Source organism: Diplotaxodon limnothrissa, linkage group LG22 (genome assembly GCF_057381915.1).
Source record: "Diplotaxodon limnothrissa isolate DT_005_m linkage group LG22, D_limnothrissa_male_GT1.1, whole genome shotgun sequence".
Classification (NCBI taxonomy): domain Eukaryota; kingdom Metazoa; phylum Chordata; class Actinopteri; order Cichliformes; family Cichlidae; genus Diplotaxodon; species Diplotaxodon limnothrissa.
In genome coordinates, this window is record NC_140616.1 from 19,186,760 (window position 1) to 19,201,276 (window position 14,517).

Sequence of the window (14,517 nt, forward strand, 5' to 3'; positions counted from 1 at the left end):
GAGCTGAACCAATTTTTTCTATTAAGGGAGAAAGAAGTGGAGACCCTGGAGGGTTAATGTGGATAATTTCTCTGCCATTTGTTGCTAATTTTTGTGAAACTTTGTTAGAAATGTGGGTCACAGGCAAAATAATATCCAGTGCTTCACTTTCTTCATGAGGTTTTGCAGCACGACACTTCCACTGATGCAATCACATTCACATTGATTCAGTCTTTTGGATCGAATCCTTGGCCAGATAATATTAACAAGTTTAAATCAGGGTAAATATCTCAGAGGTGGTAATTTTTGATTTACGTGTTCACATAATTGCACTTCATGTTTCTGACCAGCAGATGTGGCTCCTGTACTCACTATATCTTCCTGCCTGCAGAGAGGACTTGGTTCCATGTGGTTTTCTTGAAAAGGGCTAAGCGATTCCTTGGAAGAGCCATCCAGCTACAGAAACCTGAATCAGCTGTAAGATGCTGCGGTGCGGTGCTGTGTTTCTCTCTGACTGCTTTTTGCAAAACATACAAATTCCAAAGAAGACGACAGGTTGACTCAGCACTCCGTCCTTGAGTGACTCAGTCTGTTTTTCCTCTTTAAAGCTTGTCGATAGGTACTGGAGGATATGCAGAGTAAATCTAGGATTTTGAGCTTAGGCGTATCAGATGCAGTAAACAAATCAAGTCAGTGCTGGTGCTTTCTAATAAGCTAAAAGCCTTTCAGAGACGAACTTTTGGGTTGGCACGCTTTAAGAAATCTTATTTTAATTATGCTTTCTCTATCTTTTTAACTTACTTTTAAATTAGCCAGGATGCTTCTCTGCATGGACTCTCTGAACCCAGTGGCTAAAAGAGTTGCACTTTATTAGTGTTACTGGTTAGTAACCATTAACGAGAAGCTGCTGTTGCGCATGTCATAACAGGCACCACACACCCTGGATGCCATCTGTTTGGGCTCCACTCATCCAAACATCCATGACATTTAAAAGCTCTGACACAGTCAAAGTCAGGCATCTTTTGACTAACCCAGGCATATGCAAACGTTACTGTCAAAGGAGCCATTTTTCATCTGTATGAACCCCATAATCATATTTAGGTTAAGTATATACTAACTTATCCGTATTATATGTGTAAATATTTTCTTACTATTACCTTTTTGCCATGTGTGAACTCTGCAGCTGCAAAGTTGCATTACAGAAACAACATGTTTTGTGCCGATTATTAAATTATAGAACCAAATCAACAACAGTTGTTTTTCCATTATTTTTTTTTATTATCAACATAACAGAACAATTATGAAGTGGAGGAAAAACAACCCATTAGCATGTTTAGGCCTATTTTGAAAATGGAGTAGCTATAAAGCCACGCAGGCCACTTTGAACCCTACCAGTGTTTGTGCAGATGAATCAGAGTAAAAGTACTCCACTGTGTTCACAAATAAAAAAAATATAAAAGCTTTGAAAATAGAAACATTTAAAAACAGCCTTCAGCTAATCAGGAAGAGCACTGAGTCAATAGTGTTGGTGGAGGAAGCAACATACTGTTAAATTCTTTATTTTCTACAGCGACATCCACAGCAGGACTCCAGATGAGCCATTTGTATACACGCATCCATGTTAACCACCGCTACTAAAGTTCCTCAAAACTACAAAAGTCAGGCACCAGGTCATAAGTGTATGGGGTGACCCACAAAATTCTATTTACCAGTTGAAAGCTGGAGAATAAGTCCTGTGCAAAAACGAAAGAAAAAAATCATCATTACCACGTTCATATTCATCTGGTTTTTGCCAAAGACTGGAAATGATCACAGACTGGTCACATGAGCCACATGTCCGTGGCTGACTAGTCATGTGATGCCACACATGCCTCAAACTTAGACACAAACCACAAGTGACAGTCGGGTCATTACAGTCTGTCTCTCTCCCTTTCTATCGACACTTTATTAGGTACCCTTTCGTACCACTGCGTTGGACCCCTTTTCCCTTCAGAACTGCCTTCATTCATGGTAGATTCAACCAGATGCTGGAAAATCCTCCGAGATTTTGGTCCATTTTTACACGATAGCATCATACAGCTGCTGCAGATTTGTCGGCTGCACATCCGAGATGGAATTTCCCGTTCCGCCTCATCCCAAAGGTGCTCTATTGGATTGAGATCTGGTCAATGTGGAGCTCATTTGAGTATATAGAACTTGTCGTTTTCAGCAAACCATTTTGAGACGATTTGAGATTTGTTATATTGTGTGTTATCCTCCTGCAATCAAACTTTAAAAGGTACAGTGTGATCATAAAGGGATGGGATGGTGAGCAACAATAATCAGGTACCCTGTGGCCCAAAGTGTTCCCAAAATTATCCCCCACACCATCATATCCCCATCAGCAGCCTGAACCATTGATTCAAGACAGGATGGATCCATGCTTTCATGTTGTTGTTGCAGCAGAAATCAAGACTCATCACACTAGGAAATGTCTTTCCAATCTTCTGCTGTCTACTTTTGGTGAGCCCATATAAATTGCAGCCTCAGTTTCCTGTTCTTAGCTCACTGGAGTGATACCCAGTGCCGTCTTCTGCTGCTGTCCATCTGCTTAAAGGTTTTGCATGTTCTGCATACCTTGGTTGAAACAATTGAACAATGACAAACTTCTTGAATCTTGAATCTCATAAAACATGCCATGCTGAAAGGTGGGTGCACAATAAATAACACGTTTAAAAGTCTGTCGCTCATTCTGCAATCTGAGTCATGCTGATTTATGATGTTCATAATCACCCTGTAATTTTCTATCCTGAGCACCGCATAGACAAATCAGTGTGAATAAAATTATATAAGCATTGCCGAGAGAGAAGCCGACATATGAACACACTACAGAAGGGAGTGGCAATTTCCAGATGTTTATTTAGTTGTATTATTCCCACACTCACATAAAGTTCTATAGAAAAACCCCAAAACACCCTTCTATGCTTGTGAAATTGGTTTTAGCCTTGTAGTTACAGTTGTGGTCAAAAGTTTACATACACTTGTAAAGAATATAATATAATGGCTCTACCGAGTGTCCTGTTATTTCTAAAACTCAGATTTTTCTCTGATAGAGTGATTGGAACAGATACTTCTTTGTCACAAAAAACATTCATGAAGTTTGGTTCTTTTATGACTTTATTATGGGTTAACAGAAAAAAGTGATCACATTTACTGGGTCAAAAATATACATACAGCAACATGAATTAGCAATTTTGGTGACTTACAAAGTTGTCAGTGAACTGAGCTTCATAGCATGGCCTCTTAACTTGTGAGTGATTATGAGTGACTACAGCTGCTGACTTCTCTTAGGCCAGTTAAATAGGGCTCATTGGATACAAATGCCCACAAACGCTACAATGGGAAAGTCAAAGGAGCTCAGCATGGATCTGAAAAAGCAAATTATTAACTTGAACAAGTCAGGAAAGTCACTTGGGGCCATTTCAAAGCAGCTGCATGTCCCAAGAGCAACAGTGCAAACAATTGTTTGTAAGTATAAAGTGCATGGCACTGTTTCGTCACTGCCAAGATCAGGAAGAAAACGCAAGCTATCACCTGCTGCTGAGAGAAAATTGGTCAGGAGGGTGACGAGTCAACCAAGAATCACCAAAAAGCAGATCTGCCAAGAATTAGAAGCTGCTGGAACACAGGTGTTATTGTCCACAGTCATACGTGTTTTGCATCTCCATGGACTGAGAGGCTGCCGTGCAAGAAGGAAGCCCTAGCTCCAAAAGCAGCACCTTAAGGTTCGACTGAAGTTTGCTGCTGATCACATGGACAAAGATAAGACCTTCTGGTGGAAAGTTCTGTGGTCAGACAAAACAAAAATTGAGCTTTTTGGCCACAATGCCCAGCGATATGTTTGGAGGAGAAAAGGTGAGGCCTTTGACCCCAAGAACACCATGCCTACAGCCAAGCATGGTGGTGGGAGTATTATGCTGTGGGGCTGTTTTGCTGCCAATGGAACTGGTGATTTACAGAGAGTAAATGGGATAATGAAGAAGGAGGATTACCTTCACATTCTTCAACATAACCTAAAATCATCAGCACGAAGGTTGGGTCTTGGGCGCAGTTGGGTGTTCCAACAGGACAATGATCCCAAACACACATCAAAAGTGGTAAAGGAATGGCTAAGTCAGGCTAGAATAAGGGTTTTAGAATGGCCTTCCCAAAGTCCTGACTTAAACCCCATTGAAAACATGTGGACAATGCTGTTCTTCAGCATTGTCCACATGTTTTCAAGTCCATGTCAGAAAGCTATCAAATTTAACTGAACTGCACCAATTCTGTGAAGAGGAGTGGTCAAAGATTCAACCAGAAGCTTGTGGATGGCTACCAAAAGCGCCTAATTGAAGTGAAAATGGCTAAGGGACATGTAACCAAATATTAGCACTGCTGTATGTATATTTTTGACCCAGCAGATGTGATCACTTTTTTCTGTTAACCCATAATAAAGTCATAAAAGAACCAAACTTCATGAATGTTTTTTGTGACAAAGAAGTATCTGTTCCAATCACTCTATCAGAGAAAAATCAGAGTTTTAGAAATAACGGGACACTCGGTAGAGCCATTATATTATATTCTTTACAAGTGTATGTAAACTTTTGACCACAACTGTATGTGAGGTCAGCGTACATGTATGTTCACACATGCACTCCAGCACACATCCCTGCTTGTGCTGTGTTTTGAGGACAAACACTCTGTGCAGGCTTCTCCTAGATAGCTATAGGGGCTTTATCTGCAGTTGACAATGCAAACAGCAGTTTAACTGATTTTGTTCTGTATTCAGATTGAACAGGCTGAGCCCAAAAGAAGCTTAGAGGTGATAATTATATTAACCAAGATTAAAATAAAGACACGGCTCATGTACCTGCTAGTGCAAATGTTGGTATGCTATTTCTGTTTACTTACGCTTAAAAGTGTTTATACTGCACTTGAACTTATGGTTTTACCCAGCACGGCTAAAGTTTCCAGCACACATATGTAAGTCTTTATGAAGAGGGGATTTTACGCCTCAGACTCCCAGAAAAAACTCTATGTGAGTTATAACCATAGTGGCATCCCAGAGCACTATATCACAGGATTGCATAAGATCAAACACACACCCACACACATTTGGAAAGATATTTCCACAGACACTGACAGGACTGACGTGTTCTTTTTTAATTTTAGATTCTAGCCTTTATAGGCAGAAGAACACCCCCCCCCCCCCCCCCCCCCCAACAAATAAAATAATCTTTCAATTTTTAACCATATATCCATACATATATACATATATTTGAGTGACATGTTACCACCTATGTAACTGTTTAAATAATAAAATCCAATGTAGGCAAATGAGGGTAAGAGGAAAAGCTGGAACTAAACGATTTTAACCTTTCACCTCCTCTCTCTCTGTCCTCTCCTCTCTTTTTTCCATGTGTCCCTCTCACACCTGTTCATGTCAAGTGTCAGACCCGTGCGCACCACTGATTCGTTCCAGCGCGCACACATGTGCCAGTTTAGACACACTACTTGACACCAGCAAAGGGAGGCCGGTGGAGGACAAGGGCAGTAGGACAGAGTGTGTAACATGGTTCGATAAGTATTCACTATTGACTTTTGTTGCCCACTCTGTCTGCCCGTGTGTGTGTGGTTTGACAGTGTGGTAGTTTTAATGCATGTTTGCTATTACACAACGTCCACAGATCTGACCATGCATTAGCAGATAGGGGAGAATTTCGTCACATTGAGAGAGACAGATAGATAATAAGTGGACACTTGTGCTTCTGCACGGAGGCTAGTTTATGATGCCCTTTGGGGACTTGAACCTGACTGCACACCAACCCATAGGGACTTATATCACAGTGAGGACGAAAACAGGTCTTTACATCTGTACTTGTGAGGAGTGATTTGAATTTTTGGTTTTTTTAAGTTTTAGGCAGGAAATTACACTTGACCTGTATACACATCTCAGAGTGACGTTTTCAGGACTGGATGTTAGTGTTAAAGTTAGAATTAGTTTGAAATGATTTTTGACATGGTGAGAAATGCTTTCATGCTAAGAGTTGAATTAGAAAATTATAACACTCTCATTCAAAGTAGTCTCTCTAAGTAGGGCCTTATTTTAGGAGCGTACTTGGACAATACCAGGAGCGTTGTCAGCTAAGACTACAGCTGAATCCACACAGGAAGCAGCTAGCATCCAGAGCCATTGGAAGGATGGTATTGATAAGAGCTGCACCGTCTTCAATCTCTCCAATGGACCATTTTCAGTTAAAGCAATGGTGGCTCATCACAAGCCTCGCAATATTTCTGAAGGTTTCCAATATATGGTGACATATATAGCAGCACAGAAGTGTGAGATACATTTTTGAAAGGTGGGAAGTTAAAAAAAACAAACAAACAAGTCTGTATGTTATTACCACACATTTCAACTGCCTGCTAAGCCTTTGCAGGAACTATTTGAAAGCTACATGAACCACATGACGACTTTGATTTCTGAACGCCCGCTAACAGGACTCTGACTTACTCAGGGGCTCTGCTTGCATCCATGTAGACCACAGAACGCTAAAGAATTAGCTTTGAAGGAATTATTTGATGTATGGTTTGTGTTTTGTGACAATATTTGGACAACACCAGGAGAGTTGCCAGCAATTGGGGCCTAGAACATCCACTAGGGACCAACTGTCAGCTTCAAAGCAATGTGCTTCTTCCTGCTTTCTGTGGGGACACAGCCTAACACTAGTTAGCTAGCTTGGTTAGCCTAGATACTACACAGTGGTATTAAATGAGACTAATCTACCAAAAACTGCGTTCTTTGAGTAAAACTGAAACATCAACCATCTGTAACTCAAAAGCTTAATAATACAGACCTGAGTACTATAAAAAACACATGAGTACTATTTTTAAAAAGGAGGAGAAAAAACACAGCTGTAATGGGAAACCTTGGGAAATATTCCATTCAACCTAGTCCAGCACAAGCTACAGCTAAAGGTTTTTCATTTAAGCTTTTTTCTTTTCTGGAAAAAGAAAAAAAATTTAACTATGTTAACTAGAGAGGTTTATATGTGCTCCCTGGTGTACTTTTTTAACTCCATTATCTCCAGTTTTATTGTGACTACAGCATAAATGCTCCAACTATGCATGTGTGTCCATCAAGCAGACTCCAGTGGACTTATAAAAGTATAACTAGAATGACTGCTTGTGCTTGGCATCTGCAGCTGTCTGAACTTATCTTTGGACAGATGCCTTGTCTAAATAGTTACTCTAGGTTCTGTGCTAAGCTAATATTTTATTGCCTGGATCTCTCCGCATTTTTCCTAAAATGCTGCTCTATTCCTATTTAGCTTGTTTCTGCTGTATGATCAGGAACTACGAGAGCAATGAAAAGACCGAAGAACAATGTGCTTCCATCAGTGAAGTCTTGCCCTCTGTGTTCCTGTTTTTAATCTCCCAAATGTGTTCCCCAAAAGTGTTTCAGAAATGGATGGATGGATGGTACCTTTTCTGTCAGGAAACTCCACATTTGGTGGAGTATTTGCATTTTCTGCACCAGGAAGATGTCTGACTCCAAACATAACAACAAGGTGTATTTATTGAGTCTTACAATGCAGTTATTATGCTATAACATCTGGATCTGATTCTCCGGACTCTGCAAAGTTTCCCTTTCGCACATGCAGCAAACTAAGGCAATCCACTTTGTCAGATGTGTTGTTGCAAAAGCCAGAAATTCTCATTTAGCTTGGTAGAGCTGAAAGAGAAATGACTCATGACATCCACTAACTTGCTGTGAAGTCTGCAGACAAGGACCTGCTCTGTCCTCCAAGAGGTCTACCGAGATATTACGTGGACTTTGTAGCAGGGATCTGATAGGGATCTGAATCAGAGTGGTCTGCTTTTACTTTCCCCTGTGTCACGTCTAACAAAATGAAAAAAGTGTCATGGGGGGACCCTAAGATAATGCTGCCAATTACAGAAAAATCTGGAATTTAACAAAAGGAAAATTCCTAAAAATAAATAAATAAATAATGACACTGGAAGGCTGGTCTTTGATCCACCTATTCCTGGTACATTTGAGACTTCCCTGGTGAAGGCACAGTCTGCTCGACACGCTAACAGCTGCAGGAAAGAGAAATCATGTAAATGTATTTGCTCGGGTGAAAATCACCCAGCGATAGTGTTCTGGGGTTAATACAGATCAATTCAATAGTAACAAATCACAGCAACAATCACCTGAAGGCGCTTTGTATTGCAAGTCGTTTGAAACTGTAATCAAACAACCCTATGAACAAGCAATTTGTCAACAGGGAAAAACTACCTTTTAACAGGAAGAAACCTCTGGCAGAACAAGGAAGGGGCAGCAATCTCTAACCGGTTGGAGATGAACAAGTTTTGTATTTGTGTCTAGAAAACAAGCACTATAGTAACACACCAGCACTCTTATCTTCACAGTCATAACTGCAACACACGTCTGCCAGCATACTCGGACCTGTATCTGTGTTTACAAGCACTCTCACAAACACACATACACATTTGGTTACACTTTTCACACTTTGGTGAGCCACGTTTAGGTCATCAAAATAACCGGCAAACCACACAGTGCAGGTGGATGGAAACCCCCCAGGTGGAGAGACCAGAGATGAGGAGAACAACTAGGGAGTAAAAGTAGGGCAGAGAAAATACGACATTTACAACCAACAGCTGCAAAAAAAAAAAAAAAAAAAAAAGACTCAATGGTGGGCCTCTTTTCCCTCAGGCTCACCTCCTCGTACTCCTCCACCTCCTCCCCATTGACTTCTCCACTCTGCCCTTTCTCCCTCTTCTTTGATTTCTCTACTAAAGCCCTCTCTGATCCTCTTTATTATGGCTGATAATACGAACAGAAAGCAGATGCAAACAAACCTTTCAAGCAATTCAAACACAATTTATTTGCATGGCGATCACTTTGACAAAACCAAGGCTATCACGTGTTCTCTTTTTGCTCCCCCCTCTCCTCCCCATCCCCCGCCCGGCAGTCTGTGGGTGACACAGACTGATGACATCACGAACAGCCGGTACATTCAGCCAGTAAGATCACAGCAAAGCTGGTGGTGCTTTACATTACTCCCCCTGTCTCTTTCTCTCGTCTCTCATTCTGACGCTCTCCTGCTTTGCCGCCTCTCTCTCTCCCTCACACACACACTCACTCACACACACCGTCTTTCTCTCTCGCGGAGGGCACCGCTGCAGACATGGTCGATGCTTTCGTTGGCACATGGCTCCTCAAGGAGAGCGATAAATTTGATGATTACATGAAAGAGCTGGGTAAGTGTTCCGTTGTATTTCTATTTCTTTCTTCTTCTGTTTTTTTTTTAATGCATGCACATTGCGCAGGGGAGTGTGCGCGCATGCGTGTGAAACAGAGGATGCAGCAGTAGTGCCAGTGCTGCAAGCGAGCGCATGTTGAGACGGGTTTGAGGCGAGCTGAATGGTATAAGGTGTGTTTCATATGTAAACTGTTTTAAGTAGCTTGTTGATACAGGGTGTGGGAAAAAATGATCAATCATGGGAGCAAATAAGGGAGGCTTCAAATGGAGAAATAAAGGGGTAGGCTGTAGAGTAAAGGGTGGAGCGAAGCGTAGGTTGGGAACAGAAATACAGCAGGAGAAGATGGGCACCAGAGGGAGGGAGGAAAAAGAGGAATCATGGCTGACCACATGGGCCAAGTGCTGGAAAGGAGGGAGGACCCCCCCCCCCCCCCCCCTTTTCTTTTTTGAGTGAAGAAAAAAAAAATCAGCCCCACTGTGGGAATCACTGAATGGCATTCATACACACAGACACACACAGTGTAGTATAATGTGGGTGACCTTCGCTGAAAGCTGTTCATTGTGTGAGGTCATGGGAGGAGCCGAATATCAAGCTGGAAGGAGGAGCTGGTGGGACGGGAACATGGAGATATAGTTTGGCTCCTGGCACACACATGGCTGTGGAGCGTGGAATGGAGGCAGGTGGATGGAGTTTGTTTTACAGCTGTGTAGAGCCACATCACCATCGACGTATTTCCTCTGATCACGGTAACAAGCAGACGCCCTTTAACCTCTAACCCCAGTCCTTTTAATCGATGAGGCATCTACACACACATGTGCTATGGGAATGTCGCTGCTGTAAATGAATTGGGTTGTTAACTTCAAACAGAAACAGATTTTTTTCCCTTCAGTAAAAGAAATGGTGCGAATCACGTTTACCCAGAGAAACAAATTCACTCAATCCCTCATACACACACAAACGCACACCAGGAAAGCAGGTAATAATTTGCACACACACACATGCTCAAACAGGCACTCTCCCAGGTCAGAGGGACTCTGCAGTGTTTGAAGAACGTGCAGCACGCTTAAGTGGCTGATAAAGGAGAGATTAGAGGGCATGTCAGATGAAGGGCAGCCCGGGGGCAAACCAACGGCTTTTGCTCTGGATGTGCAACAACATATTCCTTTCGGTATCTGTAAACACTCCCAGGACGTTTCCTTTAAGTCGGGTTAGAATATCTCAACATCTGCTTGATACACTGGTACAACCTTTGCCCCTATGTGAGAGGATCAGTGCCAGCGGCAGAGAAACAGGTTGAGTCTCTGCCTCACCTTTAGACTTGTTTATTTCCCACGGGGATAATCCACCCTCAGCACACCTCACCTGACTTACCTGGTTGTTTTAAATTTGTGTTGTTACACAGGCGTGGGCTTCGCTACACGGAAAGTGGCCAACCTCACCAAGCCCACCACCATCATCTCAGTGGACGGCGACACGGTGACGCTGAAGACTCAGAGTACCATGAAAAACACAGAGCTCAGCTTCACGCTGGGAAAGGAGTTCGACGAGACAACCGCCGACGACAGGAAGGTCAAGGTGAGAGGTCAAAGGTCCAATTTGAACAATGCAAAACCTTGCATTTAGCCTTTTATGAAAGAGGTTTTAAGCAGGCTTCGTATGAGGTAAGGAGAAGTCTGCTGGAACCTCCCTGCACACTGGAGAAGTAACCATACAGAAATATGGTGTGATAATTAAAGTGCACAGGCTGATGGATCGCCGTGGAAACAGTTGTGATGGGATGACATAAAGCTTTGGGAAAGAGATAAAGTTGAGTGCGCGGTAGCGTTTAAAGGGAACGTTACGGGGGAAAGGAGCAAGGAGCATACACTTTAACTAAATGTATACTGCAGAGTGTTTGCTGATGGCAAGAAGCTGTGGCTATTGCGAGCTCACATTCAGACTGATGTCTCTGTGGGCTGTTGCACGAGCACATGAATTACCCAACAAGTCGTTGTCGTCCTCTCTGATTGCACAGTTCCTTTGCGTTGCATTCTTTAATATGTAACTTTAGGTATTTTTTTACAAGCTTGCCATGAGATGGGAAAAGTGCGGTAGCTGCCTATAAAGATGTCTGCGCAATGGTGAAGCGCACAATGAAATAACAGAAAGCCGAACCACTGATTTAAATGATCCTCACTCGCTCGCTGGATGTGTGTCTGACTCTCGTTTCTGCTCCCCGCCAGTCTATTGTCAAGATAGAGGACGGGAAGCTGGTGCACATTCAGCGGTGGGACGAAAAGGAGACCAGCCTGGTCAGGGAAGTCAACGGCAACGTTCTCTTGCTGGTCAGTAACCCACCCCCCCAAAAAAAGAATAATTCAAATGTAACTTCTGTATGTATGTGTATGTAACTTCTCTTCTCTCTTCAAACAGACACTCAAACTCGGAGAGGTTGTTTGCACGCGTCGCTACGAGAAGGCAGAGTAAAGAAAAAGAAATCCCACAACATTTCAGCAGCTACCTGCATCAACTAAAATCCCGCATCCCAGACTCCTTAACACTTCTTCAAAACAGGCCAAAAAGAAAAACAACCCCACCTCCTCATATGGCTGCTATCGACCCCCGTCATTGTCCCTTTTAGTATTAATTTAGTATTGACTGTGACCTCCGACTCCTTTTCTTCCTCCCCACCTCCTTTATACGTTGTTCATTCTACTGTAAGAAACAATGAATAAATTCCATCAATTTTTTTGATGTTTGTTTCTCTGTAAGACTCCAGGTCTGCATTTCTTCTCTTTTTTAAGAATGTGGCCTGGAAGAACATGTTGCCTGGAAAAGTGTTTGAAAAGTTTTCCTGTGGAGTTCTGATACGTTTCAAATAAAAGTGTCTACACTGATGGACAGACTGAAGGAAAAAAAATGCTCCCTGGATGTGTTTTTCTTTGTTTTAATGACGGTCCGTAGCCCAGAGGTACAAGAAACGTTGCTCAGGAAAAACTGATCTGGGATCTAAATGATCAATTTAAAGCTTTATTCGGGGAGGCTGATTGCGAGGTTGATCTCGTGCATTCAGGGCTGTATTCGAGGCGGATTGAGCGTGAAATTGTTCCAATCTGAGCTGTACTTTTAAACAGGAGCGTTGAAGAGTTCAGTAGTCCAACACAACTATAGACTCGAGATGTGTGACCACATTTTCCATCACAGTGGGCTTTAGAGGGACTCACATGGAGGTTAATTATAGCCTCTTAGCAGCTCCTGTGTGTGTGCACAGATGAGTGTGGATCTTGCCTTTGCCCTGGTGAGGTTAAAGGAAAGTTGAGGTAAAGCTTGTACTTGTGTGGATAATGTTATGTCCTGTACTTGAATTAGGCCTGTGCATGTGCTGTCTAAATTCATATCATTCCTTCCCGGGGTACACTGGTGTCATGTGCTAGTGACGCACTGCCAACTAAATGCAGGGTAAAGGGGTGAAAGGGCGGAGGAGGAGCCCAGGCCACCTCCTGCTGCGACTGCCTCCTAAAGTTACCCGGAGCTGAAATGGTTGAGGAACGAATGGATGGAGTAAGGGTAGAGATTATGGATGCGGCTGTTTTTGCGCACTGTACCTGCAGTGTGTTGAAAATTTTGCAGAGTAAACACAAACAAAGCAAATGAGCAGAAAAGCTGTTTCCAGGACCTTGTTGAATCTCTGCCAAGAAGAATTAAGGCAGCTCTGAGCACTAAGTGACACAGTTTGAGCCACTAACATACAGGTGTGAGAGGTCCTCTTGCAGGGTAAACCTGGTCTGAATTTTCTTCACGTCGCCATGACACCATGTTGATGTGGCTTCACAGCTCCTGAACAGAGCACAGTTGATTTTATGCAAAGCTCATGCAAAACTAATCACGCTGGAGCCCTTAAATAAATAACTATACATTTATATTTTCAAACTTTGGATTTTTACTACATTTCTGCAGAACAGCTTTTTTACTATGCTCACTCACAGGGCTGTTTTTCATTTTATGATACTAACCCAAACACATATATCATATATAGGTATGTACAGTGCATGTGCAGCGTAGCACACTGTATAAACTATACAGTCATAGTGCTCAGTGCTTTGTGGATTTGAAACATCACAAGGCTGATACAGTACCTGGATCATACTAGTAATTCCAATTTGAGCAAACGATAACGACCAATGTGTCACAATCATTCGGCTCGTGCTTGAAAATCTTTTCACGGCTAGTTTGAAAACTGACATCTGGAGCTCAAATGTGTTCTCAGACAAATTTACAGATAACAACTCCGTGCTGTAAAACAGGGAGGGAACAGTCAAGAGGAACAGCCGTCGACAGATACACTGTGCAATCAGGATCAGACATCAAAGTGTCTGCTAATTACTTCAGAACTACACTGGATTGAAAATCAAGAATAAGAACTAATAAAAATGCGATAATAACTCTAAAACACAAGGTTTTTATTTAAAAAAAAAGTTTCCTCTAGCTGCCTTTAAACAATCTTTTTCCAAATCATTTAACATCTTAAAACATAATGTGTCACCTATTCCAGGTACACTCTGCACAGAAAAAAAACAACATAAGATCAACCCAAGGTTAAAATTAAAGCCTGCAGTTCATTGTAAATGAATGCAGAATCCACAGTTTACTGCAGTTGTAATCCAGGTATGTGTATTAATGCAACACGTCTGGGTGTGCAGTCATGCCGAGTGTCTCATACGACTGTCAGAGCAGAGAAAGGAAAAGAAATAGAGAACATTTTTGAGATTAAGCGGTAAACTAAACCCGCTGACGGTGGATCGCACTGGAGCCGTTTCAAACCGCCGCAGCTGGAAGCGATCTCACTCAGCAGCCTCACAAGCAGAAGCTTGAAATTGGGTCAAAGCAGCAGAGAAGAAGAAACAAGATGTTGGGCCTCTAACCCTGATAAAAAACAAAAACTTGCGTGACATAACCTGGGCTCTATGCTGTGTAGGGGCGCCTGTCCAGGCTTTAAAACATTAACTGGTTATGGGTGGACCAGAGCTTGAAAAATTCCACTGCGTGTGCGTGTACATGTGTTTTGGTCCTCCAAGGACGGCAACATTAGGAGTTCAAGGTCCTTGAACAAAGAGATCATGAGACATTTTGTTACCTTTACAGATAAAAATAGTTTTAATGGAGCAAACAATGGACATGCAGGAAGACGGCTGGGTGTACTTTAAAGAGTCTCCTCGAGGTGAGACTCGCAAACACGCACAAAAAAACAAAACA

General features: G+C 42.3%; 1 protein-coding gene across 1 annotated transcript; it reads left to right on the forward strand.

Annotated features, from left to right (window-relative positions):
* Nucleotides 1-9,089: 9,089 nt before the first annotated feature.
* Nucleotides 9,090-12,174, forward strand: fabp3 (fatty acid binding protein 3, muscle and heart). The gene is made up of 4 exons (XM_085347041.1): nt 9,090-9,282; nt 10,688-10,860; nt 11,508-11,609; nt 11,698-12,174. Exons 1-4 carry the CDS (start codon nt 9,210-9,212, stop codon nt 11,749-11,751), a joined length of 402 nt encoding a protein of 133 aa, XP_085203167.1. The 5' UTR covers nt 9,090-9,209; the 3' UTR covers nt 11,752-12,174.
* The last annotated feature ends 2,343 nt before the right edge of the window (nt 12,175-14,517 follow it).

Bases quoted from the DNA above. Each gene is read 5' to 3' on its own strand.
- fabp3 (XM_085347041.1), top strand. From the start codon at position 9,210: ATGGTCGATGCTTTCGTTGGCACATGGCTCCTCAAGGAGAGCGATAAA. The intron at 9,283-10,687 runs GTAAGTGTTCCG...GTTGTTACACAG, and splicing joins TGATTACATGAAAGAGCTGG to GCGTGGGCTTCGCTACACGG. The intron at 11,610-11,697 runs GTCAGTAACCCA...CTCTTCAAACAG, and splicing joins ACGGCAACGTTCTCTTGCTG to ACACTCAAACTCGGAGAGGT.